Source organism: Denticeps clupeoides, chromosome 6 (genome assembly GCF_900700375.1).
Source record: "Denticeps clupeoides chromosome 6, fDenClu1.1, whole genome shotgun sequence".
Classification (NCBI taxonomy): Eukaryota; Metazoa; Chordata; class Actinopteri; order Clupeiformes; family Denticipitidae; genus Denticeps; species Denticeps clupeoides.
The window spans coordinates 17,586,361-17,613,991 of NC_041712.1; the positions used below are offsets into that span (position 1 = coordinate 17,586,361).

At 41.3% G+C, this 27,631-nt stretch overlaps 1 protein-coding gene across 2 annotated transcripts in view; it reads right to left on the reverse strand.

Moving 5' to 3' along the window:
• The window catches only part of fstl4 (follistatin-like 4), a 116,243-nt gene that overhangs the window by 57,056 nt on the left and 31,556 nt on the right, over window positions 1–27,631 (reverse strand). For both annotated transcript variants that reach the window (XM_028984667.1, XM_028984666.1), the window contains exon 4: window positions 15,069–15,311. In XM_028984667.1, the coding sequence (XP_028840500.1) occupies window positions 15,069–15,311 (243 nt within the window). The remainder of the gene's footprint in view (window positions 1–15,068; window positions 15,312–27,631) is intronic.

Below are 27,631 nucleotides of genomic sequence, written 5' to 3' on the forward strand. Positions count from 1 at the left end.
GCATTTAAAAATTAGAACAATTAACCCCATAACCCATTAATTACTCTATAAAAGGGTTGGTGGATCCAGGCAGCTATTCAACTAATACTCCAGGAATTTGTTTCTTTTTTTCACATTTTATTTTCCAGTAATCATATTTTGTTAGAGTAAAATTTCTGTTGTACTTCAAAAGATGCCTTGTGTGTAAGGCCCTTTTCTGAGCATGTCAGTTACTCAAAGATGACCCCGAGGAGTGGAGGAATTACTTTGCTGACAGATGAGGTTCTACTGCAGGCGGTACTTAGCGAAGCTCGGGGGAGATTTGAACATTGTGGATTTTGAAGTACGCATTTATAAAAAAGGTTGTTCAAAGGTGACCATCCCCCTCCATTTGTAATTGGCTTAGAAAATGAGTTTGTCCATGCATTGGGTTTAATTGGAATTAAACACCGGCATAATTCGGTGAGGAAAGTGCCGCTCCCGCTGTTTGATTAAGTGTGGCTCGAAACATCTGTTGTATCTCATTAGTCTTTTTCATTTTTTTTCTCTTTTTTTATTGCAATTTCCTGCATCTGTGTGCATATGTGTGTAACTAAGTGTGAGAAAGTTGAGCGGCGATAGATTGCCTCTTTGTGCGTCTCTCTTAAATTGACAGGAATTGACAGGTCAGGCATCAGTTCCACGAGTCATAATGATGGCCTGCAGTCGTAATGACAACGGACTTGCTCTGGATGCATGATGCATTAGTGCTTGCAGCTGCTGACATTTATTTCCAGTGCCCCTACCTGCTTGTAAATCTGTAATTAACACTGTTGATCCTTGTGTGTCTCTTAATTAAATCACCGAGATCTGCAAGACGACGGTGCGGCTATTGATAATGGATCTCAATTAATTGTACACCGCTGTACCATCAATCTAGCATTGGCGCAACACACCTGTTAGAGTAATTAAGCATTCGGCCGACGTGGGCACAGTCACTCACATTGACTTGGTCCAGATGGAGGAAGTTCATTCTGGTTGATATGTTGCTCAATTCTCAGGCCCCCAAAACAAGAGCAACATATTGTGTGATGGTACAATAAGTTGTGATACTTTAAGGTATTTATCGTTAAAGACAGGAATATGCCGGGTTGCCGGTTCGTATCTCGATCCGCCACTGAGGTGACACTGAGCAAAGCACCATCCCCACACACTGCTCCCTGAGCTCCTGTCATGGCTGCTCACTGCTCACCAAGGGTGATGGTTAAAAGCAGAGGATACGTTTCGTTGTGTCACCGTGTGCTGTGCTGCAGTACTGTCCTTCGCTTTCACTTATATTACAAAGCAAGAGAATAAAAATGATGCACACAATCAATGTTTTTAAGGCTGTTGCACTTGCAGATAAGCTGATATTTATAGTTTTGTACTTCCTAACAAAATTATACACATTTGTTTTTTATCATTGCATTCTATTGAAATGATGGTCCTGGTACTGTTATTATGACACTAAACTGAGCATGTATCACTATACTGAACGTTTATCATTACTATTAATGATATTATCACTTGGTAAGTTTAATATTGTGCCAGACAGTCTCTAATTTAGAGACATGTTTCATTCAGTGGTGATTAACAGCCCAGGTTTTGGATTCACCTCCAGGGTCACTATAGAGGCTTAAAGTCACTACTGAGAGTGAATGGAGTTGAATCAGGTCCTCAATCTGTCTAATTTCTAATGTTGATTTTAATGGTTTATTTTATAATGTTAAATATATAATGTCATCCGGCTCTGCCATATTGAGTGGTGGTACCACTCAGGGTTTTTGGACCAAGGTGACAATGGAAGGAAGAAAAGAATAATGTTTGCAGAGCACCTAGAAAAGAGGAGTTGTTTTAAAAGAGAAAGTCTAATGGTGAGCTGAAACTGGAGTTTTGTGGAAATGAGGTGACTATCTGGTCCTCCTTTTGCTGACAGGTCAGCAGCCTCAGGAGTCCTTTTTGCCTCAAATGCAAAAAAATGCTAGACCTGATTTTTAGCTGAGGTAATTAAAACACATGCAACCCTACATTATGCTCAACACCAATTTCTGAAGTCACGTGAAGCTGGGTGTAATTTTAGCACAAACACCTGTTGCCGATGACGTCCGTGCATGTAGCTGTGGCATAAATTTATCTGCTGACTGATTCGGGCCTCAGCCCACCGATATGCACCCCCTTTAAAAAGCATTATAAGGCAGAAACATCTACAACAATATGTAAAACATTCCACCCTTGTTAGCAATGATGAATGTTACAGGGAATGACTGTCGGCTCTCAGTCGTGAGAATAGTGGCGCCCAACTGGGTACAGGGGTCCACATGATTATTATTACATTCACAATTGCAGCTCACAGGTGAAACGTTTCAGGAAATAAATAAATAGGGAAAAAAAATGGTTGGCCACAGATCTGCGATTGATCCTGATACGCAGGATGATATGGTGATTTCCACCCTTAAATTCTCTCACCAGGGAAATTAATTTTTCCTACAGCAGCACACAGAGAACAGAGCCTTCACCTGATCATGCAGCAGCAGAAGCAAGAATTTGGCACAACAGTGATGGCTGAATAGAGATTACACTGCCAGAAATGTACAATTACACTATGTGTATTCAGAATTCACCTAGAATACATAAATAATGTTTCAAATTTTTTTTTTATTATTATTATTTGCAGTTCCTATAAGTGGTGGGATAGGGGGTGGTGACTGTTTCACACATTCCTTCACGCATTCCACATTTGAGAACACATACTTTTATAAGGATTTACATCATTTTCAAGCATGTGGGTTCAATAAAATGTTATAGGCAGTCATCCATATCTGTGTTTGAGCACAGAAAACAGCTTTTTCATATCTATATATATTAGACATCACACTAGATGTATATACTTCACACTAGATACTAAATGCACACTAGATTCTAAATACTGCACTGCTTTTAAACATGGATTGAAAACATATACTTACATGTTGTCTACTATTTTAAAGGTTTATTAACTAAACATACATTTTTAACCAACAAAAACCTTTATTGTTTCATTATTTCAGTAACCCAGAACAAAGAACTACACAAATCTGAAAAAAATCCTTTTCTTCAGGATTAATAAAGTTTTCTGATTCTGAGATCAAAGATATATAGGATCTTAGGGTTAAAGATGATGGTAGAGAATGATTATTTTAGTATAATATTACATACTTATATCTGAGGGAAACGAACATGAACATCAGTGGCTAAATCCTCGAAAGTGTGCATCTTTTTCTCAAGACGAGTGGATTATGGCTGGGCTGGCTCTCGATATTCAGTACGTGCCAAGGTGCCTCTCCAGCAGCATAGACACTGCAGTCCCTAATGATAGCAAAGGCCACGGTGTCACTAGACATTAGCGCTAATTTTTCTCAGTGCTCCCGGGGAGATGAGAGGAAGAGAGGTCTCTGCTCCATGCAGGGAATATTAAAATGCAGTCCCGCTCCTGTGTGCGCGTGAGAGGCCAGTAGGCCCTACAATGGATGGGGATCTCAGGGAAAGAAAAATATCGACAGCTGAATTCAACAGATCTCTGCTGTGCATTTCTACTGAGTCTCATTGCGTTAAAAAATGCACAAAAAAAGGGTTTGAACACTAGGGTTTAATTTTGAATCTGTGTGGTTCCAGAAGAGGACGAAGGGCAGCAACAGCTTCAATGTGATGTCAACTTCATGATGTGGCACGGCAACATGCAAAGCTTAAACACGTCAGACACTGTTAGTCTGTGGAGCGACTCATGTTGACATTCTCCCTTATGATTTGTTGGCATACACCACTTTTATTTTCTACACACAGCAATAAATGGCAAGGTTCCTGCATCAGGTCATATTTTAATTCTATTTTACTTTATTGTAAAACACCTGGTTGATGGGTCTTCATTTTTCTTACTATTTGCGCATTAAAGAGTCTAAAATATGAAAGATTTTTATGTAACCTCTGTTTTCTTCTACAAAGCACAAAACACTGTTGGCTGTGCTGCCAGCATTTCCTACTCTATCACCAACCCTAAGTTAGACAATGGGGATGGTTTCCCAATAGTCCTGAAAGAGATACCGAAGCTACTTTTTGATAAAGACCTGCATTGTTGTGAGGCCACGGTCATTGATGTGCCCTCTCTCACTCCCAGTGTCTGTCCTCAACCCAGTGTGATGCCTGTTTGTTCCTGTTTGCCCTCGCGCCATTTTGAGAAGGTGGACATGTGGTGTCTGAAAGTCACAAACACTCGCCCACTTGCACCCGCACTGCAGGATCCATCACTGGGGAAGCCCACCTCTCCGAATCTAACCTCATTTTTGCCACCCCACTGACTGAGGACCCCCAAGCAGGTGGGTAGTGTGCAGCCAGCTCAGCTAGAGAGCCCCACAAGTGCTCACATCAACCGGATGCCACCAGTCCTCCAGACATTAAAGAAAGAGGCAGAAAATGACTTAAAATGACTCATCTAATTAAGCACCATGTACAGTTGTGGCCAAAATGTTGGCCTAAATCAACCATTTATCGGATCATCAAAAACTTCAAGGAGGGAGGTGTTTCTTGAAGGCCTCAGGGTGCCCAAATAAATTCAGCAAGTGCCAGGACCGTCTCCTAAAGATAATTCGGCTGTGGGATTGGGGTGCCACCAGTGCAGAGCTTGCTCAGGAACGGCAGCAGGCAGGTGTGAGTTCATCTGCACGCACAGTGAGGCGAAGAATCTCGGAGGGCAGTCAAGAGGGGCAGCGAAAAGCCACTTCTCTACAAGAAAAACATCAATGACAGACTGATATTCTGCAAAAGGTACAGGGATTGGACTGCTGAGGACTGGGGTGAATTCAAAATGATTATCCGTGCGCTGCTATCAGCCCTGTCTCAGTAAAGCATCCTGAGACCATTTATGTGTGGGGCTACTTCTAATCCAAGGAAGTGGGCTCACTCACAATTTGCCCGAGAACACAGCCATGAATAAAGAATCATGCTCCTGCATGATGGAGCACTGTGTCATGAGGTCAAAGAACAAAATTTTGGGTCCATGGCCAGGAAACTCCCCAGACCCTAACCCAAAAATGTGGCCAAAACTGCAAATATTGACTCTTTGCATAAACCTGAAGTAATTGTTGATAAAAGCCTTTGAAACTTATAAAATTAAAATTGCAATTATACTTCAATACATCACAGAAACAACTGACAAAAGATCTGAAAACACTGAAGCAGCAAACTTCACTGTGAAAAACAATATTTGTGTCCTTCTCAAAATGTTTGGCCACAACTGTACAGTTCCTTCTAAGATTCCGTAACTACATGACATTTAGTGCAGTAACTATTAAAAACACCTTTTAGCAGAATTAAAGGCATTGTTTAACACAATGAGTCAGTGGTAAGTAATGATAATGTGTTGGAAGTATTGTTTTAAAAGAGCAACAATATTTTGCCTGTTATTACAAGTCAGCCAGCCAACAGTCTGTCTCTGTGGGTTCATTCATTAGACGGAACACAGTCTGTCAGACATGGCCTTTATTTATATTCAGTCTACCAATCTGATTATCTCTGATGACTGTGAAGCCACGACAAGAGACTTCCGCTTAAAAAGTCAGTCAGCCAAGTTAGTGAAAGGTCAAAAGAGGAAAAAAAACCCACAAAAATGAAATGTTCCCCTTTTATTGTAAAATCCATATCTCTCTCCCCTCCGACCTGTTGAAACTCCGGAAAGAATTATCCCCATATGCCAACGTTGCAGAAAGGAAAATTAAACCTTCAATAGACACCAAAATATCAGAGCAAAGATTATCGTTTTTTTTTTTACTTTTTTCTCTCTGTGAAAGGGCCAAAATGAAAGATCCGTTGTTAGTATTTATTTTTTTTCTTTTAAGATTATGGGTAGGTGTAGGTGAGAGAATGGAGGAGACTGGGGAGGACGTTCCCGAGCGTTTTGACAGCTATATCGCGCAGCGTCTACGGCCGACGTGACTGCCCCTGGACGCACGTCTGGACTGGCATAGTGGAAATATTTTGCCTGACAGCTCACATTTCAAAAAATGGAGCGAGGAGAGGCTCTACCTTGCACAAGGTCAGAGAGGGGGGGCTTCACCAGAGGAACTGGGCCATGAAACGGCCCGGCGTGTTCTCAATTTACACAAGTCTTTATGAGCGTAATCAAACGTAATTCAACCTGTCACTGTCTGTAATATTTCATTACGCCGCGGTACGTCTGAAACCAAGAGAGGAACAGACTGAAGACAAAATAGATAAATAGGAGCATAAAGGACAGATTCTTGGTTGCTTATGTGACAGCTGAAGGCACTAAGGGACTGATTATGAGTATTTTAAGAAAAAAACAACACAGGAGGCATCAAGTTGAGCATTAGCACACTTTCAGTTCCTCTGCTGGAGATATAGAAGTAATGTAATTTTATAGACACATCTTCAAAATTTTGCCACATGAACACCCTACAACTGATCATATTTTGGAATACACTTTTTGTGTAACCACGCTTTTAAATGTGTGGTTCCCAAACTTTTTTCCCTGGAGCCCCCCTGCCTGTGTCCATGACAAGTCAGGACCCCCAACCCCAATTCCTTCCTGCATACATACATTAAAAGAATAAAATTATTAATTACAATCTTTTATTTGCAAAATATTTTACATCAGTTGTAGGTTGTTGTCTTATTCTTAACACTGCAGACTATATAAAGTATGTATTAGAGCTGTTAGGCCCAAACTGGCCTGAGAAGAACAGAATTCAGCCTGGGCCTCTTCTGAGCTGACTGTTATGCTGTGTGGTGCATTTAAATAAATGACAGTCACACAGTCAGTATTTTTACTGCAGCATTTCCATACAGCAATGACCCTGTAAACCCTTGCAATGTACATCTTAAGTCTTTCTTTGTACATGCTACGAGAGCTAAAGGAAATGTGCAGGTTTAAAATATAATAGCCAGCTGCTAGCCTCCATTTCGCCCTGTCAGAATCACATCTTTTCACATCTCTCTCACAATAATTAAAATCACCCACCTGATGACGTTGACTGAAAAAAAATGTACATGCAGTAAAACCATACAGATATAATCGGTACAATAGGTACTATAATGTTTACAAATGTCATTATATTATCCTCAGCCAGATACAATTCTGCAGCTGTTCTAAAGCAACTAAAACAAAGTTGAGATAGAAAGGGGACCGCGTCCCAGGTCTTTGGAATAATCTACCTGACTAAAGGATCATTTGTATGCCTTAGCTTTTTATCAGCAGTGCGGCCAATGTGGTTGTATTTTGTATGTGTCTTACTGACCTAAAGAAGGCTCACCATTCTTCAAAAAGATTTCCCCTGATTTGGTGTGTGTGTTGGTGTGGAGTTCCTTTGGATTTAGATCTTAGGGATTATGATTTACATCAAGTAATCAGTGATGGCCATTCATTAGAATGAAAATGTTTAAATCATATGCTAAAAGGTGGTTTGTATTGACCTTCCTTGATAGCAACATCTCCCCTTAGCTGAACGCTCCACTCATTTAAACCTCTGAAGAAGCCATGCTGATTTTGAGCGCCAGAGAGGCTCAGTTTCAGGGTTTTATTTCATGCAAAGAAATATTTTAATGAGTGGGTGGAGAGGCGTTCTTCTCACGACACAAGCCTGATAGCCTTTGGCTCTCTGCAGCTTCTGCTATCTTCCGACGAGAAGCTTCTGCGATCAGCTTAAAACAGAGCTTGTGCCTCAGGGCAACGCTGAGATGCACACCTCCTTTCTGCTGCCAGACAAATAAACAAGTGTCTGTCTCCCACACACAAATACTTGCTCACAAACTGGGCTATAATACAGAGGACAAAATAACTTCAGTTTAACACATTCAACACAAAAGCAACACAATGCATTGTTTAATGTAATTTATCATTTAAATAAGTAAAGAAAAAAATGCAAAATACATTCTAGTAGCACATTTGGCCAGTTCAGGGACCATATACCACAAATTACAAGTTTATCATCTGCTATTTGTTATTTTTTCATGTGGCCATAAAATAAGTGTGTCTGTCAGCGAGTATTGACCTGTTTGGTTTCTATGTATTGTGCAATAAGTAGCTTTAATGGGCCACGGCTGACTGTGAAAAATAGGCCATAATTTTCCTCACTTATACAGCAGTCATTTCTTGGATTTTTGTACTTAATTGTGTGTCTCTGGTGCCATTTATAATGCACAATCTTGGTTGTAACCAAGAAGTCCACCCTTATTCTATGAGAATAATCTCCAAACAAAATGAATTCATTGATTTGATTAGAGAGCATTTTGTTAACTTCGGTCATGGTGCAGACTGAGATCTGAGCTAGTCTGTATTGGTAGTAGTAAGAATCTAGTTTTATACAAAAAAATAATAATATTTTACTGATATATTAACCTGGATGAAATAGTTAGCAGTTAGTTGCAGTTAAGAACACACAACTGAGATGTTAACTATTTCTTCTCTGGCGGGTTTGTAATTGAATTGAAGCCCTGACACAGGAATGTAATACGTTTAATTGGGAAACTTTTCAGACTTTGCACTGATGGCAATATGTTTTTACAGAACCATTAACCGGACTGGCAGAATGAATAGGGCGGGCCATATAAACCCATTTGTCACCTGAAACCCACCCTGCGCTCCAGTTCTGTGCCAAGATCTGAGTGTGTTAGCTGCAATAAAATTTCAAATACATCCATATATCAGCAGGGCAGAACCACACCTGCTACACTCCACCTGGGAGAGGGGAAGAATTGTTAACAAAAAAGAGAGGAATACTTTTCTTGAATCCAGTTTATGAAGAACAGGCATAAGCAATAAATGACTACAAATATTCCTAATAAGGTACACAGAAAAAAAATAATTTAGTCATGAACTGACTGGTCTTGTGAAACCAGTGATTTGTGTGACTAAATTAATTGCACACTTCACATAGAATGCACATTAAAATTCCCCTACACAAAGAAACCAGTGGTAGTCAAGGCAGAGAGGTATGGATAGATATAATATGTTCGAAATATGCACATAATCACAAAACAGTGTAATAATCAGGCTTCATTAAGGCTGATTCACTTTATAGAGTACTATGGAACCAAAAAAGACAATACCCCTCACCTACCAAGAACCTGGACTTGGCCGACTCCTGTTAGCCAATCAAAATGTCATTTAGGAATAAACCATGTTATAATAAAGTAAAATCAAATCTTGGTATTGGGTATTTATTTGGGCTACAACAAGACTAGGTAGTTCTGTAAAAAAGTTATATAGAGATGGATGAGTGCTTTTCCCAGTATTTTCTGTTCAGAATTCTGTGAGTGGTTTGTATCCTGGCACAGCATGCTGCGTGGGATTTTTTCTGCATATTGTTGACTGTATGGGGCAGACAAAGGTACAAACACATTTTACAGTTTGTTGCTGTTTCTCGGTGCAGCGCCTCTGCAAAATCCATAAAGTGAAAAGCTCCCATGATGACCCAACTCCCTCACTGCTTGTAGAGCTCCGCCCCCCCTGTACACACTGCACACACATGTGCTTTTTCAAAAGGTTCATAAAGCCTGAAACAAACAAAATATTACTGTTTCTCAAATCCAGGAAAACAGTGGGAAATGCAGTGGGATGCTGTGCTGCTGTGCTGCTGTGTATCACAAGTGACAATCACTTCACCTTTAAAAGGTGTGTTGGGGCAAATTTGCATTTGAGGTGGAATTCGAAGGCGGAGTGAACCGTTCTCACCCTACCAGGGGCACATGGCGACTCAGAGGCGGACGATTGAAAAGTGAAATGCAGTCGGGCCGCTCGGCACTGAAAGACACCAACCGTGAGAGTGACACCATGACAGGCGTGTCAAAGTCCCTTAGTCATGAATAAATATTTCTTTTCGGGGGAGATTATTGTATTTTGCGTTGTTTGGCAGTGTTTGTGTGGCAGCAGAGTATGGGTCCATCTCGGTGCAGGGCTCCGGGGTCTTGGCACAAGGGGGAGAAATGACAGCCTGTTTGCAGAGTGGGGAAAAAAAACGCTAAAAGAAAAAGAGCTTGTTGCTGTCAAAAGGACTGCTTGCCTGTGGAATGAGTGTGTAAGACTGCTGTATTACCCTTAAAATAATGAAACAGCAGGAAAGTTACCCCTGTTTGTCCCCGTTGAACTGTAATGATGTGAGACGTGGACGCAGACTCCCGCCCGCTACATGGTCCACACAACTAAATAATGGGAAGGGCTGCCTAACAATGCCATCGGCATAAGGTGGCGAAAAAAAAGAAGTTTTCCCCTTTCCCATGGAAGAGAGTGATGTTTACGAGGCTGGGGACCAAGACAGGACCATGGGACATTTATAACTGGGACAGACTGTCCATTTCGGCCAGCAAATTTTCTTTTGTAATGATCCTTCGGGGACAAATCAAGCTAATGAGGTGACCATGTGACCACCGGGACCTGGGGACTGCGCATATTTGGGGTGAGTAAGAGGGATGGCAGTCGATTGGAGACTCATTAATAACAAAACAATAACAAATAAAGTGCTGTAGCGAGAGTCACACTCGTGTCACACCTGGCCCCCACACCTTAGAGGCAGCGTGCGGTGATTAATGGACGCCCTGCAAAGGAGAGTCAATAGCGCATCATTCCAACTATTTCTGCATGGACTGCAAAAGATTTGAAAACTTTCAAAAAGATTTGAAACTGGTACTGACTTATAGACATCATTATAATTACAGACTAAGGTCAGGTAGGCCTTCAACATTATTAATTTTATCAATAAATGTAAATAATTGTATTTTTATTGGTTCTGTCACATACATGCACACAATAAAAAATATGACCAGAAATATATAAGACATTAAATATTTGATATGGCCTGGAATTCATGACATATTTCTAAATAATATGTAGATATAATCAACAATGAAATATTAACTTTATCTACTGTGTTGTTTTAAGATGGAGATGAAAACCACGCATCAGTGGTGCTGGGAAAAAAAATCCTGCTAGAATGCCAAGTTATTTAAAACTGTCACATACTGCCTGCTGCAGTTCTAAACTTTATAGCTCAGCACCATGGACAGCTCATTAACTACTAACTGCCCCTGAAGTAGTAACCACTTTTAAAACAAGAAGCCAGGAAGTCTGTTATATAAATATATGCATACAAAGGAGTCAGACATTAAAGACACCAGAGAAGCTAAAAGCAATAATAAGCACTCTCGCGCTCCCTTATTTTGTTGTTGATGCTGCATGATGTTAGGAAACAACTAAGCACCACGAGCTGCTCACACCCCAGGGGGTCGGTTCCACACCGGCTGATGCCTCAGTCAGGATGAGAGACGGATCATTATCTGAAGTGGCTCTGAGACGCCCCTCTCCGTCTGGACCACAGAAAGGATCTAAGTTCCTCTTGACCCTCTCCAAAATTAATTGTGCTACGTGGCATCCTGGCGGGCATCGGTTCAGTCCCGCCGACTGTGAGGGAGCCCGAGGTTGTGGGGGCCACCGCCGTCGAGGTGGAGGAAGTGGTCAGCGTTCCGGCTTCACAGACCCCCCGCTGGGCCATGCGCTTAGCCCCACACTTTGAGGGGCGCCGCCTGCCACTTTTAGACGGGTGGAGATGAAAGATATTTAAATAGCCGTCGCGGCCACCTCCTTTTCTGCCATTTTGGTGGACGCGTTCTAATTAAAGAGGGGTTGCGAAACAAGGTGACCTGCCATGCTGCAACTGTTTAATTATCAAGTGAAGATAGATTGAGGGCCCTCATTTGCGTTGGACCGAGAACAAGTAAAAGCAGTTTTTGTTGTTGAGTTTGTAAAGTGAAACGCTGCTTAATTGGATTACTGCTGAGGGAGGGGTCAGCTCTGTCTGCTTGCTTTAAATGGCTTGATGAGATAATGTCTTTGGCTCAAGAGAAATGTTAAGAGTGCAGATTGCTTGAAATGAACTGCAGCTTGGAGTAAAACTTTGAGCACAAAAAAAAAAGAAAACTTGAAGCAAGTGCTGTACGACACTGGAAAACCCTAAATTAAATGTAAAATATAAGTAAGCATTTTATGTGTAATATATTTAATTAAACAAATGTTGGTTATTAAATATAGTCTAGACACCAATGAAATTCTCCATATACTGAGATATGAATTATCCCTATCTCAGCTTAATGGAAGATTATTATGGAGCAAAAGAATCGGCTTGCATGCAAAAAAATATGAAAATGTAAAAGAAAGCATAAAAGGTTTAGATAAATTTTACAAAACATGCTAATTTACATAATTTTATACCCATCCACCATTCAGTGCCACTCATTTTCTATGTGTGGGGGCAAAGACCCCCAAGCTGGATAAAAATGTTTCATCACAGGATCAAGGTGATTGTTCAAAAACATTTTGTATTGATCTGCAGTGACTTTTCCCTCTAAGGGGACAGTTGAGCTGTGACAGCAAAATTATGACACAGGTTGTACTGTTTTTTGCCACCCCTCTGCATATAATGGGCCATAAATATACATCATATTTATGTATATGTGAGTGTGTGTGTGTGTGTGTGTGTGTGTGAAAGGAGTCGCTTTTAGGGGCATTTTTTGCCAGCCATTTGAGACCAACCACTTCTCTCAGAGTGCAAAAGGGACTGAAAGCCAGCGTGATAATTCTCCCGACCCCTCTCCACACAATCATGTCTGTACCCTGTCAGAGGCTACAAAGCCAAAAGCTGAAGGTTTACATCGATACCACTGAATGGCAGACCAGCTGCAATTGGCATCAAAAAGGAGTGTTGAAAGAGCACGAGGGGAGAAAAGAGCAGTGGGATGAGCTGGTAGCAGACCAAGGTGGGGAAGGAGGAGCAGTGGAAGGGGAAGATCAATAGCCCTCAGCCTATCATCTCCACTGTTTTCATCCTCCTCTTCATCTGCAGCTGTTAAAAGCAAAGCTGGCCATGCCTTTTTTTAAGGGCTTCCTGGAGATTGCAGCCTGTCAAGGCAATATCAACAGTCACTTATGATAGATAATGTCAGGGGCACACGGCCATCAGGGAAAGGGCTGCATCGTTCAATTGGCTGAGACAAGAACATCACACAACGCTAAGAAATGCGGACAAGCCTTCCTTTCAGTGACATTCTGACACTTGACACTTGCATGTAGAATCTGGAACTTAACTGACCAACTATAAGAATCTTTTCTTTAACTTTCACCGATATGTAGCTCATCACTGCAATGCAAAAAAATAATCACCCACCGACTGTCCATAACTGATCAGGGTGGGGCACCAGACACCATTTACTTACACGCTCACACCTACAGAAAATTCAAAGTCTGCAAAGAACAATAAAAATTGTAACAGTTCATACGAAACCCATCAGTCAGAGTTGCCACGTTCGATTAATCAGAACAACGCGCACTAGTGATCGGTACTGGCAGCTACTTCACAGTGAAGACAATACAGTGCATGTATCACAGAGATTTCAATACCAGTGTATGCTGGCATCAATATATTGAGCAGAGCAGCGAGACGTGCTGGTAATGGGAGCTGCCCTGATCTGACACAGTCCCTGCCACAGAGGCTGCAGGAAATTGCACCTAGCCAGCATCAGATAAACGACGTCCCGAGAGGAGGACAAACTGTCTGCTTTACTGTGAGGATAAGGGAAAGAGCATTTTAGAGGGGTTATGATAATGCAGATAGGGCATCTGGTCTCAAGCTCTAACTACCCCCCTCTAAACAATAAGCATAGTTTCTTATAGTTTTAGAGTGTAAGGCACACCAAAAAGCTTTTAAAAAGTTCATTGTACAACAGTCTAAAAGCATTTCATTTTATACAATGTTGATGTTTTCACAGACGCTGCACATCTCGGTGCTGCTTCCAAATGCACGCTTCATCTCCCCTACCTCCATATCACCATATGGATTCCACTCTTCCTCTAGCTCCACCTCCCATCTGACTGAGAAAGATAAATAAATAAAAGCCACGCTGACATTTACCCGCTGCTCATGATAGGAATGTCTGCCGCCGGAGCTGCGATGGTTTGCGATGTTGCAACTGACCACCTGCCTAATTTGGAGTAAGCATGCATGGCATAGTCAGCCGAGAATATTTTTCGCCTCTATTTTGAAATGACTGAGTGTTTTTTTCCTCCTCCACCTCCACTCATGTGAAGGCAGCGCCCGAGTAATCCCGTGCCTGCTTTGCATGACACCAGGGTAAACAGCCCAGGTTGGCTGCTGCTTACGTTGCTTAAGGCATTTCCGATAATTATCGCTCTTCGTCTGGCTGCCAACGACCTTGAGTTAGACACATTTAGGTATGGAACCATGATCGCTGGAATGTGAGATTTACATAAAACACAAACAGACTTGTATATCTGTAGACTGGTGTCAGATATGAGTGCAATATTTACACGGATAAAATCCATAAATGCAAATGCGTGCAAAGAATGCAAATCCATTTATGCAACATCATTCCAATTTGATAAAAAGGAGAGTGAAAATGTTTTGGGGTTTTGAGACATCTCTCTGATTATAATCATGAAAATCATTCTGCAAAATTTTCCAGTGACAAAAAAAGCTCACAAATAAGCACCCCCCCCCCCCCCCCCCCCCCCCCCAAAAAAAAAAAATGTTCTGCCATCTAAGCTAAACAAAAAATGTTTAATTAGAAAATCCAGATTCTTTCTCAAATCAGCAGTAAGTGAAAACAGAAATATGCACAGATGCATGTATTTAATGTGTTTCTACCTTTTGTTAAAAGCCAATATTTAACATATGCAGAATTATGTGTTATTTATTTGCTTTTATATGTACCACATTGAATATAAATTCCTAGACCATCCTCATAGGGGGAGCAATTTTTTTTATGTTGTGCCAATTTAATATTCATAATTGTCTTTCATTATCTTTCATTCATTAGTTTGCATAAATGAATAATCAGGGCTGGCGCACACTTGTAATTAATAAACGAGATGAATACAACCTATTATCCATGTGTCTCTACAGCTAAGATGAACTTAGCATTTGAATTTCATTTACTTCACAGTAAAAGGTGTACATTTGGTACACAAGCATATTTGACCACAGTTTGAGCCATGGAGGACGAGTTAAGGGACTTACCTTTAAAGAAGCAGTCTTTGCTGTGTATGATGAAGATCCTCCGCTTCTGCAGGCAGGATGTGCGGTACACCTCGCAGTGGTTCTCGTAGAACTTGCCATCTGACCCGCACACGGGCACGAAGCTGGAGTGGCATTTCTCCTGGCACCTGCATTCAGCCTGGCCCGTCACCTCGGACACCACACACTGGCGTCCTCTCCCACAGTACCTCTTTCGGCAGGGGTCACCGTCCAATCCATGAGACACTGCAAAACATGCATAAAACAACATATAGGTGGTGATGCTATTATGATGCAAAAAGAAGACCATTTACTACACGTATTGTACATCTATCACAATGTAATCAAACCAAAATGAAAACACAAGAAAATCCTGAGTTCTCAGGTCTTCACCTCAGCTCTGCACTAACACAGTGTTGCAGTTTGGGGTATTTTAGAACTCTTTTTGTACGGTGCAGTGCATAAACTGTGACCATTCAACTATATAAAAGTCAAAATTTAAACTATCTTGAGTGTGTCATTCTTATGCACCCTGTGGGAACGTGAAGGATATGACATGGTCAGTGGCAGAGAATGGTGGCGATGTCATCATTTTTGCCATGAGAGTAACTCCATTGTCAAATCAGTTCTGAATTGCAGAGAATAAACATCCCAAGCAAAAGATGACATTTTCTCTAGTGATGGCTTGATTATCATATCTATAAACAAAATACAACTGTTATGCAGTATGAGACAAATATCATAAAATCTCACAAATTTCCTCTTTGTTGGGGTTCACATCACATCACCCCACCCAGCACTATGCTCCACACTGACACACACACACCTGACACATAAAGCCTTCTGTTTTCCCACTGATTCAATCTATTTGCGCTTAAAGCAGCACGAAAGCTGCTGAGTCTTGCAGCCTCTCCACCTTGAATTGATCTTTCCAGGGCCAGGAGTGTGGGAGGGACCACGCCTGCCAGAATGGGTCAGAGTGTGGATTTGTGTGTAGGAGGAAGTGGCACGGTTGAGTTCCAGGTTGGGTCAGACTGGGCCAGTCTGGGCTGAAACCACGCCACAGGTCAGCAAATGTGCAAACTCTCCCACAAAGTCAAAATGCAGCAGAAAATTGAAAAGAGGGGAGGATGAAGAGGCTGAGGGCTGTGCATTCACAGACATTAAGAAACTGTCACAAGATCCTCAGTGCAAAGAGAACATTCCCCAACGTCATACCAAATGTCTTTTTGGAACCTCAGATGTGAACAGATGTGAACAGGTGAAGTTACAAAACTCACCACCCAGTTACAATATCTGGTAAGCATGTAACGATAAACTCAACTCATGATTCAGTTCCATTTACGATTCACTGTTCACTTGTTTTGAAGCTTGTTTTGTTAAAAAAAAACTGCTTCCACGCAGGAACAAAGCCACATATGGCAAGATTTTGTTTTACTTTTTTGCATCTAAATGGTCTAACAAAGACTACACTATGGGTCCTGTAGTCAATCATGTTATATTATTGCTTATTATTAAGATATTTACATCAATATTCTATACTGTTTAGAGAGAGCTGGGTGCCTCCTAACAAGTAGTGAACATTCATGATCGGAATCATGCATTCCACCATAGGTTTGTATCCACGTCTCCAATCTGTACAGAAAACCCATAAAAGCCTGGCAATTCGCTGCAAAGTGCACGTACTGAGTAACGGCTGCTATTTACTGATATTCACAACAGGAGAGGATGGAGTTCATATTCTACCAGATAATCATCCCACGGGGGGCTTCCGTTCATCCTCTGACCCGGGTTGAGCCGCATCGACTTCCTCCCGACGTCAGAACATGAAGCAGGTAGAGTTCCTCTGGGCTCCTTCAGTGACATGCAAATACCCAGACTCCCCCCGTGACCTTGCCGCCGGTGTCAAGGTCAGAGACAATTACCGGATTGCTTGTATTCTCTGCGCGCCGCAGATTAAATTCTTAGCAGGGTCCGGCAGGCATGTAGATGATCCCCCACCTCCAACCGCTTCCAATCTTCTGCCTCCACTCATCTTCTTATTCTAAGCCTTGTCTGCTTTAATTTTAACTCACAGAAGAAAGCGACACAAGCAACAAAACTCAACACATTCCAATCGGCTTGGATTGCTAATTACCCAGCAGCAGTTGTGGCATGAGCTGAAAAGCCTCCTCAGACCCCCAACCATCCCATGGGTGGTGTTCACCAGATTTACTGTAATTGTTGAAAAGTGAAGAAGAAGTTTGGAAGAGTTTAATCCTGACCCCTTTAGCAGCTGTTGACAAATGACCAATGGTGGTATAACCCACTGAGGGTCTCCAAAAAGAGCCACAAACACAATCAAGACCCCTCAGCCTTCCAACCAACAAAAGACATCTTAGAGGCTCGTTGGTTTTTTTATCATTGTTCATAATAAAAATCACTGTGACTGAGTGACGCTCGTTGTGTGTCGAAACAAGATTATTTTTTCTGTGATATAATAACACTCCTCCCCCTCTTGACATTAACTTGCCTTGTTTTTTTGTTTTTTTGTTTTTTATTATGATATTTGACAAAATGTCGAGTGTTTGGTTAATATTATCTGGAGGGGATTGTCTCTATTCTATTCTTCTCTCTTAATTCCTCGCATCAATGTTCAGAATGTCTAAGTAACCACTGAGCCAGAGGAGTCTTATGGCACTTGAGATAATTTATTTATTTATTCTTTGTCCCCTAGCTTTGTTCCTAAGGCGAGGTACTTAAATCTGATTAAATCAGTTTAACATTTAAAAAAACATCAAAACAAACTTTCCAGTGGAGGGTGGACAGGAAGCGGATCTTCTGTAAGGCAAACGGCAGAAAAGTTCTTTAATTAATGTGGTTCCATGCACTCATCTGAGGCTTAGTCTGCTCACCTATGCAACGGGGGGGGGCACACAGCAGCTTTCCCTCTGCAATGCCGCACAGCAGGATGTGGGATGTGACATTTGTGGATGCAATGCGGACATTACCATCACCTAACAGAGGCCGCAGCAAAAGTGGCCGTGACAGATGAATACAGGGAGCGGGGACTCATGTCAACTAATCTCGCAGGTTATTTTATTTGCTTTAAAACAGATGAAAGTAATTACATTCTGGCCCGTCACGTCCAGTCCTCATGTCCTCTGCACCACAGGAATGCAAATTGCACCTGACAGGGTCTGTCTGCGTCTGAATATCAATTGGGATCAGGCCAGCATTTACTGTACTAAAGGACCTTTTAGGGGCTGAAAAAGACTTTTAGGGGGTGGAAAGACTTTTAATTGTTTTAAATGATTGTAATGATCTAAGGGTACAGGAGGAGTCCACTTCTATTTTCCAAGGTATACATTTCCAAAACTATAAAAAAGTTGAATTAGCGAGCCTCATAGTGCCTGTGGGCCCAAAGGTACACATACTGTAGTACATGTATTGTGCGTGCAAATACACACATTACAGGGTCCTGTCCCAGACACAAGTCAATATACTCCTATAATAAAAAACTTTCATTTCTGAGAATAAATCCAAAGCAGATGCATATCGGTGTCATAGTAATCTACTTAAATACAGCAATATTAAATATAGTTGTGTGTCCATAAATATAAAGCATTTTTTTTCTCAGTGTCAGTATCTGCCCTCCAAATAAAGAGATTGCGTGCCAAAAACACTTGTTCTCAGTGTTACCATGACAAAAAATCTGTATATTTTTTCACATTACAGCAGTTAGTGTGAGTTCAAAATGTCATCTAATACTTTTTGAAAAAAAATAATTGTTTGCTGTGGTTCTAAAATAAGCTTGGTTATATTGGCTCAACCTCACACCTGCGACCAATTGAATTTGAAATTAATATTAAAATATAAGATGAAAGGTGCTTTATATTTCCCTTTAAATTTGTTACTAGGTAACTGTGACCTGTTGATGGTTTATATTCCCCGGAAGAGATTGCTTTCTTTTATTAATACTATAGAATGCTGTTTGGCAATGCAATTAAATAATTGTGTTAATTACTGTAATTCCAGTGGACAGCGATTTTCTTGATGATGTTATCAAAACCTGATAAAAAAAATAAATCATGATTATCAGGCCCACAACAAATTGCTTTTTTTTTATCAGCATTTGACATTTACAAATATATGTTTTGGGTATATACACAGAATTATTTGTTTGTCATTGATAAAGTTTGAGTGCATGCATTTGTTTTACTTTTTCCCTCAATTAACTATAGTTCTGCCTCAAAGCAGCAGCATTAAATTCCACTTATTGAAATTGCCATAAAGCTGAGTGAACAGATGACCGTCTGTAATGGCCTTGTGGAACAGACATTTAACACTACTAGCACGCCATTACTCAGACTTCCTAAAAAGGTTCAACAAACACGTACGGCAGTGTGCTTAACTCGCCTTTGAGAATTTCATGTTCATGCGCACAAATTGTTTGATCAAGGCAGATATGAGACCATCGTAATTACATTTCACAGCCATTTCCTCACCCGAAAGGGCAAAAACAGTTAAGCACGTCAGGGCTTTATCTACCCAGATAGCAAGAACATTTGGGTCTCATCTGCATGAGGGTTTTATAATCCAGCCAAACCCACATGGTTGAGATTTGAGCATCATAGAAATTAAGATTTCTGATTTCCTCAAACTCGACCAAACAAAAATGTGCACAAAAAAAGTGTATGGCCAGCAGCCACTGAGCCTGTTTCTACTGCACAGTCAGTCATCATTTGTAAAATGAATCTTTTCTATTCTGTCATACATTTCTTTGTGCTGATACCACACATGTATTTGTTTTATTTGTTTTGTTTTAAACTTGTGATTAATCATGAATCACGGCCGATTATTGTGATTAAACAGATTAATTTATTTGACTGCCACTAGTAGTACTTCTAATTCAATGTTAATGCACCATGAGGTGTATTAACATTTACATTTACATTTACAGCATTTATCAGACGCCCTTATCCAGAGCGACTTACAATCAGTAGTTACAGGGACAGTCCCCCCTGGAGCAATTTAGGGTTAAGTGTCTTGCTCAGGAACACAATGGTAGTAAGTGGGATTCGAACCTGGGTCTTCTGGTTCATAGGCGAGTGTGTTACCCACTAGGCTACTACCACCCAAACAAATGAATTAACCATAAACGTGAAACAGATCCAGATCTCAGTCTTCGTGCTGTGGGATGAGTCCCTGATTCTTGACTACAGGACCTCTCACTTCCACAAATGTCAGCCGGGAAAGTGAGGGAACTCAGCAAAAACGGCGGCGTCTCGTCACAGCCGGCAGATTAAACAAGCTCCATCTCAATATTTCCAGCACATTGTTAAATGGGAACAAATTCACTCTCCCACATGGATTATAAAGGACGGTAATGGAAAAGGTAATCAAGTGAAACCACGCGCTAACTGCCGCCGCTGTTTATGAGGCCCCTGACACGCTGCTGCGGTAACTGATATACTTCTGTTTATTTATAAGTAATAAAGGAAAGCCGCTTGCCCCGCGTCTGGACCGGCCGTGGCGGCAAAATAAAATGGCCTAGTTCAAACACTAATTAATTTTAGAGCAACGCTGAGCCTCGACTGTTAGCATTAAAAGGAATGGGCGATAAAGGGCGAGCTTTTAAGGGGGGGGGGGTTTGAGTGAAGCTTGTGTGGTGCCGCCGGGGTCGAGCCGGGTGACTCCGTTCCACTCAACGTCTGAGCTGAAACAATGCCTCGCCAGTTAAAAGCAAGGTCAGGTCAGCAAAGCCAAAGAGAGAGATGGGGAGGAAGAGGCTGCATAAAAGATGTAATGAAGTGAATAAGGGGGCAGGAAAGTAATAAATAAATAAATAAATAAAGCAAGCGATGGAGTGAGAAAAAAGGACAATACGGGGAAAAAGAGAGGGAAAGGGAGCAGGTCGCTGGCACACCCATCTACAGTCACTGATCCTGTTATTGATCTGCAGATCCCCCATCCATCTGCCTCCTCAGTGAGAGGGGCGGCACACAGCCGGCCGCGGCCCTGGCATCTGCTCGTCTAGGGGTGATTGCTGGAGCAACCCCGCTGGGGCAAACGACGCCTGACAAACGCGGAGACCTGGCTTTTACCCCGGTGCCGTGCTGCTGTTGGAATCCTTGCACCGGATTGGGCCGGGAACTTTTCACTAATTACAGATACATAACGATGATGGCAAAAAAAAAAAAAAAGATTAAAAATGAATTTATTAATGTTGTCAATTACATTTTGGTGATTCAGCTGACGCAGAATTTGTTGTTGCCATTTTAAAAATGCAGTGAAAATAAAATGAATATTTCAATACTACTCTTTATCAACCCATTTCCAACATCTACTGCAGACATGCTGGTCTTCAACATTAAGGCTTTACGTCATCTTTAAATTTTAATGTCCCACAATGCATTTATAAAATGAGGGAGTCTGCTGCTAAATGAAGAGCAGATGTTACATCTGAATACCTTTAATGTGCTCTGCCGGGATGTTGTGTAGGGTTTTTCAGCTGCTTCCCACTCAGACGTCAGCAGAGGGCCTGCACGGTTGGGTTCGGGTGTGAGGAAATGGGATCTGCGCTATGCCAGCACTCTTCAGTATTTCCACTGTAGTGGCCATAAGATGTATTGTTTATAGTAGTGAGAAGGATTTATGGAATTTAAGAAGAATGCATGGTTTTAATTAAATTTACAAAAAAAGGTTTTTCTTTTTTCTCATCTGAATCAGCCCTCAGGCTACTAAACTAACACACTGACAGTAAATACAATAAATATAGTCAGCAGGTGTCAAAGTGTCCAGATAATCTCACCATCACTCCATATATGAGTAGCTTTCCCACACTTGCCTCTATCTATACAATGCATAAAAATGATGTCCAACATGTTTCTTATTTCAAAATTCTACATGAACAAATGAATCGAGACATCTGATAAATCCTATAAAACTGAATAGCCATGTGATAATATAGCTGTCAAGAAGAGTGTGTTTGTGTGTTTATGGGTACTCATCTCCATCACAGACCCCAGCTCTCCCTTCCCTGGAACACACTGCCATGCTGACTCAGCTCCCATACACCCCTGGGCTTCAGAAGGCAGCTGTCAGCCCCACTCTGTGGTGACTTCGCCCCATTTCTCACTTCATCCTCCCTCTCTGTTCATGGTTGCCAAGTGGGAGTAGCTGCCCCCTCCTATGGCCCACAGCACCCACCTCTGACCTGGGCATTAGCTAATGGACTGTGTGAGCGACCCCCAGGGCAAGGGCATCTGCATCTGCCACTTGGCCCAAGAGCCACCTGAGTAGGTGCCAGCTGCAGTGCTGAGATAATCGATAGGGCGGAGTCGTACCCACGTTCCAAATGAAGTTATTAATGGCTCTCATCAATGCAGTCATCCAAATGTCAAATGTGTCATTAGCTGCTAAAGGTGCTCATCTGGTACACTGCACAGATCCGTCTCAATCAGATCAAGTCCTAAATTAAACTCGCTCCTGATTGGCTCTTGGAGAATGAAGGATTAAAAGGTGTCAGCTATGGGCACCATGTTATAATGTGCGATAATAAAGAAAGCTTTCACTTTGTTGGCACTTTCTTCATTTGCATTTTTCTCCACCTTTTTCAGATGAAATGTTGCCAGAGCTGGACCACAAAATTTAATTTATTTGCCTAAACATTGTGAAATGTTGAGTTTTTTTCTGACGTCTAGATTATTTCTAATGCGTTCACATCTGCCTGAAAACTCTCATAGTCAATAGCCAAGAAAAAATAACGAGTTTAAACCTGCATCCACATCTGATTTGAATTTCTGGGAACAAATGTCAACTGCTGAACAGATCCAGAGGCTAAAATTCCAAAGTGAGAATATACAGTAGCAATCTCAGAAAATATATTTATGGCGCATTTCGTTCAATCCTCTTTTGCCTATATTTTTTAATCATAATGATGCCGTTGTGTAGGTGAGCATCTGTAATCTATTCCCGTATCATTCCCATTCCTAACAAGATTGTTAACATGTTATCACATGATTTTTAAAAAAATTCCGCCCGTTCGGGGCGGAATTTATCATGTGACCACCTGATTATTCATGTGAAAAATCAGGTGGTCATTCATTGTTCGTCTCAAGAATTTTGCATACAAAAAGCCAAGAAAAATCTGACTCTGCTTCTTATATCCAAGAACAAAAATCTTTCTAATTTCCAGGAAAGGTAAGCCAATTATAAGTGAAGAGGGAACAAAGACCCAGAATAGTATGAGATGTCAATTTGATAAATGGGATCAAATGGTGTAATGTAGTGTGTATAGTGTGCTTAAATAGAGCTTCCACCCATATAAAACGATAGGTAATTAACACCATTGTTTGGAAATGGTTCTGACGGAAGAGGTTTCCACCAATGGTTCTACACACATTGTTTGCAAAGTTGCTGTAGAATGAGTAGCATTGTCTCTTTAGATGTCAGTGAGGACATATTAGACACTCATCTTTACTTTGCAAACTTTTTTGAAATTTTTAAGACCTTATGAAGTCCCCAAATTATGGATGATTTTGAAAAAAAGGTCACTGTATGGAAAAATGTGGCACAAGGAACAGATGAGTGAATTAATAAAATTTATTTACAGTTATATATTGTATTTTTCAATATTATATATCAGATATTATAATTGAATAATTTTGTTACTTCAAACTATTAAAATATACATGACCAAAATAATCTGAACATATATAGGTGTAGCATGCATTGAAAGGCTAACTGGCTAACTGTTGTAAGTGAGTGTGCATGCGTGTTTTCACTTTATGTATGTATATATGTACAGTCCAATTTTGTGTGCTGAATATTGGTAGCATAGGATTCACGGGTTTAGAAAATGGATGAACGTATTAACTTTTATGTTCCAGTAGTGCTGAATGCCTGAGAGCAATAAGTGATGGATGAATGAATACCACAGGCATTCTGCTCACCTCGGGAAGACAAACATTAAACACAGTGAATAAAACATCAACCTGTCTGTTTTAAACTAGCACTTCTAATGTTTTAATGATGACAAGCATTAAAGTCTACCGGCAGAGGAGGGAAGTCATCAGACAGTCTGGTAATATGTTTACAATAAATTAAGTTCACACAAAAAACATGGGCACAAAAAGCACAAATTGCGCTGGGTACATCGAGTCCAATGTGCGTCCATCATTTACAGTCAGACCCTGTGTCAACTGCACTCCAGTTGGAATTGTGCTGACATGTGGGGGCTTGTCTGTGCTTAGCCTGTGTGTGTGTGTGTGGTATCTCAGGGACCATCACTCTAAGTTCACCACAGCCAGCAGGCAGAGAGGAGAGTGGTGGTGGGAGGGTGGGAGTGGGGCGAGTGAGGAGGGCGTTGCCACAGCAGGGGACATAAAGAGCGAATGCTGCTGTCTGACCTGCAGGCACTGCCCATAATACCAGAGCAAAGGCGCGCACACACACACACACACACACACACACACACATATTCATCAGAAATAATCAGTACATGTAATCATGTTAATAAATGTCTGTTTCACCTTTCTGTTAAAATTCTGTTATTCTGTTTGTATGCATGTTCCTTCTCTAAAATGTGCTACACTGAGACCCTGGCACAAAGCGCCATAAAAAATAAATAAAATAAATAAAACGATGTAAAAGGGGAGTTCACTGAGAGGCTGAGACAGAGCACACTCACTCTCAATCTGATCACTATACATAATGAATAGACCCATAAATAAATGATCGGAGATCATCATGAGAACATTAGGGGTGCTGTGGGACACTAAAAGAAGCCACATGCTTCTGGCAGAGCCTGGAATCCAGGGCGGGGAAAAAATGCGGATTTCATCCAGCCATAACGCCACCTGCAGTGAAAAACTGCATTGGAGGTGTAGGTACATTTTTAGACGGCTTGCTATGAAGCCATCTGCATTTTATTCAGACTCCAAGTCAGCAGTAGAGTAAATGGTCACATTTCAGAGACATTTATACATGTGAGGATGTAAAACATGGCAGGCGCACACACACGCCATAAAGTAAAGCCACATTTCATGTATTTAACAATACCTGATTCATGTATATTTATACCAGCACTTGTTACTTGGTAATTATTAATTTACTCTATATAGCCGGTGAAGCCCATCCTAAGAACTTGTGCAGGGTGGCAACTCACCAAGGGTGGGGCACCAGCCCATCATGGGGCGCACAAACAATTTTACACACCATTCACTCACACTCACACAGATAAGTTAGAGTCAGCAATGTACCTAGTGTGCCATGGGGGGAAACTGGAGAACCTGGAGGAAACCCGTGCCAACACAGAGAAAGCCTGCAGACCCCGCACACCAGGAGGTTGGATTTAAACTTGCACGTAAGGCCTTACCCCACCTGCCCCCTGCTTCATAACAATGTCCTTTTAAAATATCTATATGTTCTGTCAAATTATAATTACGTTTTAATTTTTTTTTTAAATGTACATTTGTCATTTTATTAATCACAATTAATCCTAACTTTTTGTTAATTGCTAACAAAAAAGTATTTTTAATAAACACTGTCAGCATATCAGCTACACCCATCTTAATCAGACACCCTTGTTTCAGGGCTCGGCACGGTTGCTTGTTAGTTGTTTACACGCTCCAAGGGATGTGCTAATCCCGGACTTTCTCGAAACCCCTTCACAGAAAGAGAAACTAATTCTCTTTTCTAAAATGAGCTGATTAGTATGTTGCCAGAGTCGCCCGGCTGCAACTCCTCATTGTCTTCCACCTTCCCCTTGGCAAAATGGTAACAGCCTGGATCCGAAGTGGGGAAAGTGTTGGAGTCGGCATCAGTGTCAGCGGCGCTGTAAACTGTTCTTGAAAGGGCGATGAAGAGAACAGTGATGGCAGGGCGTTCTCTCTCTTTCTCTCTCTCGTGCCCTTTCTAACACACACACACTCAAAGGGAGCACTCACACACACTCACACACACACACACTCGCTGGAAAATGCATTACTTGCTTGAAAGTTGTTTAGCAACAGCTGAGTCTATTCTTTGTGAGCGATGATATTATGAGTGCGGACACGGCGCTTAGCCGAGGCCTCCACAGGGGAGCACTAAAAGCAAATTCTGACCCTGTTGATCATTAATAATGCAAAGGAAACCCGGGTTAAGATAAGTGCACCGCCGAGCGACACATAATTTATGCGCTGCCGAGGGAGACGGCAGTCTCCAGCATCATAAAGTTTGAATAGGGTGCAGGCGTACTCCACCTCAGGCCTGTAGCTGTCCACACGCGTTACGGCATTAGCTCCATTACTGCCCGGCGCTCTCACTCATCCTCCATTTGCCCACGTTGGACGATCCGAGTGAAAATGGGGTGTCAGAAAAGCGGCATCAGCGCAGATTCTGAAGGTTTGACACCACGCGAAGGACCAGAGCCGCTGCAGCGGTAGTCTGGCCCAGTGCGGCAAGTGTTCCAATTTTCACCAACGGTACATCATTTCTAAATCAAGAGCTAAAGCTAGCAATATTTACAAAGACTGCAGTCATTCCCGCTTACTAAATGACAGTTACTGCTATTATCGCCACTGCTAACTTCCCTGTTTTAACCCATGAAAACACCAACACTTAGGCCAGTTCCACATCTTTTTTTTTGTCTTAAAGTAATTTTGGCATTAACCAGTTGACAAAAATAAACAAGTTTTTTCTACTGTAATTTAGTTGAGAGGTGGACCTGCTTGTTTGATCAAGGTATGGGTCTTATCAGCTAAGACAAGCTAAAACTAGTGACAAGTGTTGTGTTTTTTGACGGTTGTTTGCCTGTTGAGATCAAACATGCAGTAAGCATGTGCTCGTTTTCATTGTTCTTGGAAAAAAAAATTCTCAACAATGCATCCCAGGCCCTTATTTGTGCAATGTGTCTAAGATTTTCTTTAGGTCCAACTAATGTAGCTTATGTAGCTCCATTAGGACTCACAACCCCCCTTTGGACTCACACCACCCCTGTTCTCCCTCCTACCATCTGGCAGACGGTTCCGCAGCATCAGAACTGTAACTTCCAGACACTGCAAGAGCTTCTTCCTCCAAGCAGTCAGAGCTCTCAATGCACAATGCACTGCCATCACCAGAGCACCGTTAACTCAACAACAATACACTTCCAGCCTTAGGCACCTGATAACATACTGACCATCTCTGCTCTTTTTACACATTTCTGCTCATTTTGCATGTTTGTCTTGTGTGTCCTGTTTGAAATATCCAACAAATCCACTTACAAGCATCCTACATGATGTTGTCCAGTTATGTCCTGTTTGTTCTGTTCATTATACAGAAAAAAAAAATTCTGTACAGTATTTAAGTTTTAGTTTAGTTAGTATAGGTTTAGTTTAGTGTATATATACATGTACAGTACAGGTCCAAATTTTGTACTGTACACCTTCTCGTTCAATGTGTTTTCTTTATTTTCATGACCATTTACATTGGTAGATTCTTACTGAAGGCATCAAATGAATGAACACATGTGGAGTTATGTATATACAAATATATATTTTCTTTCTTTTGAGATTGGACTATGCAGGGTCTGTGTGAAACGCTATTCAATACACAGTATA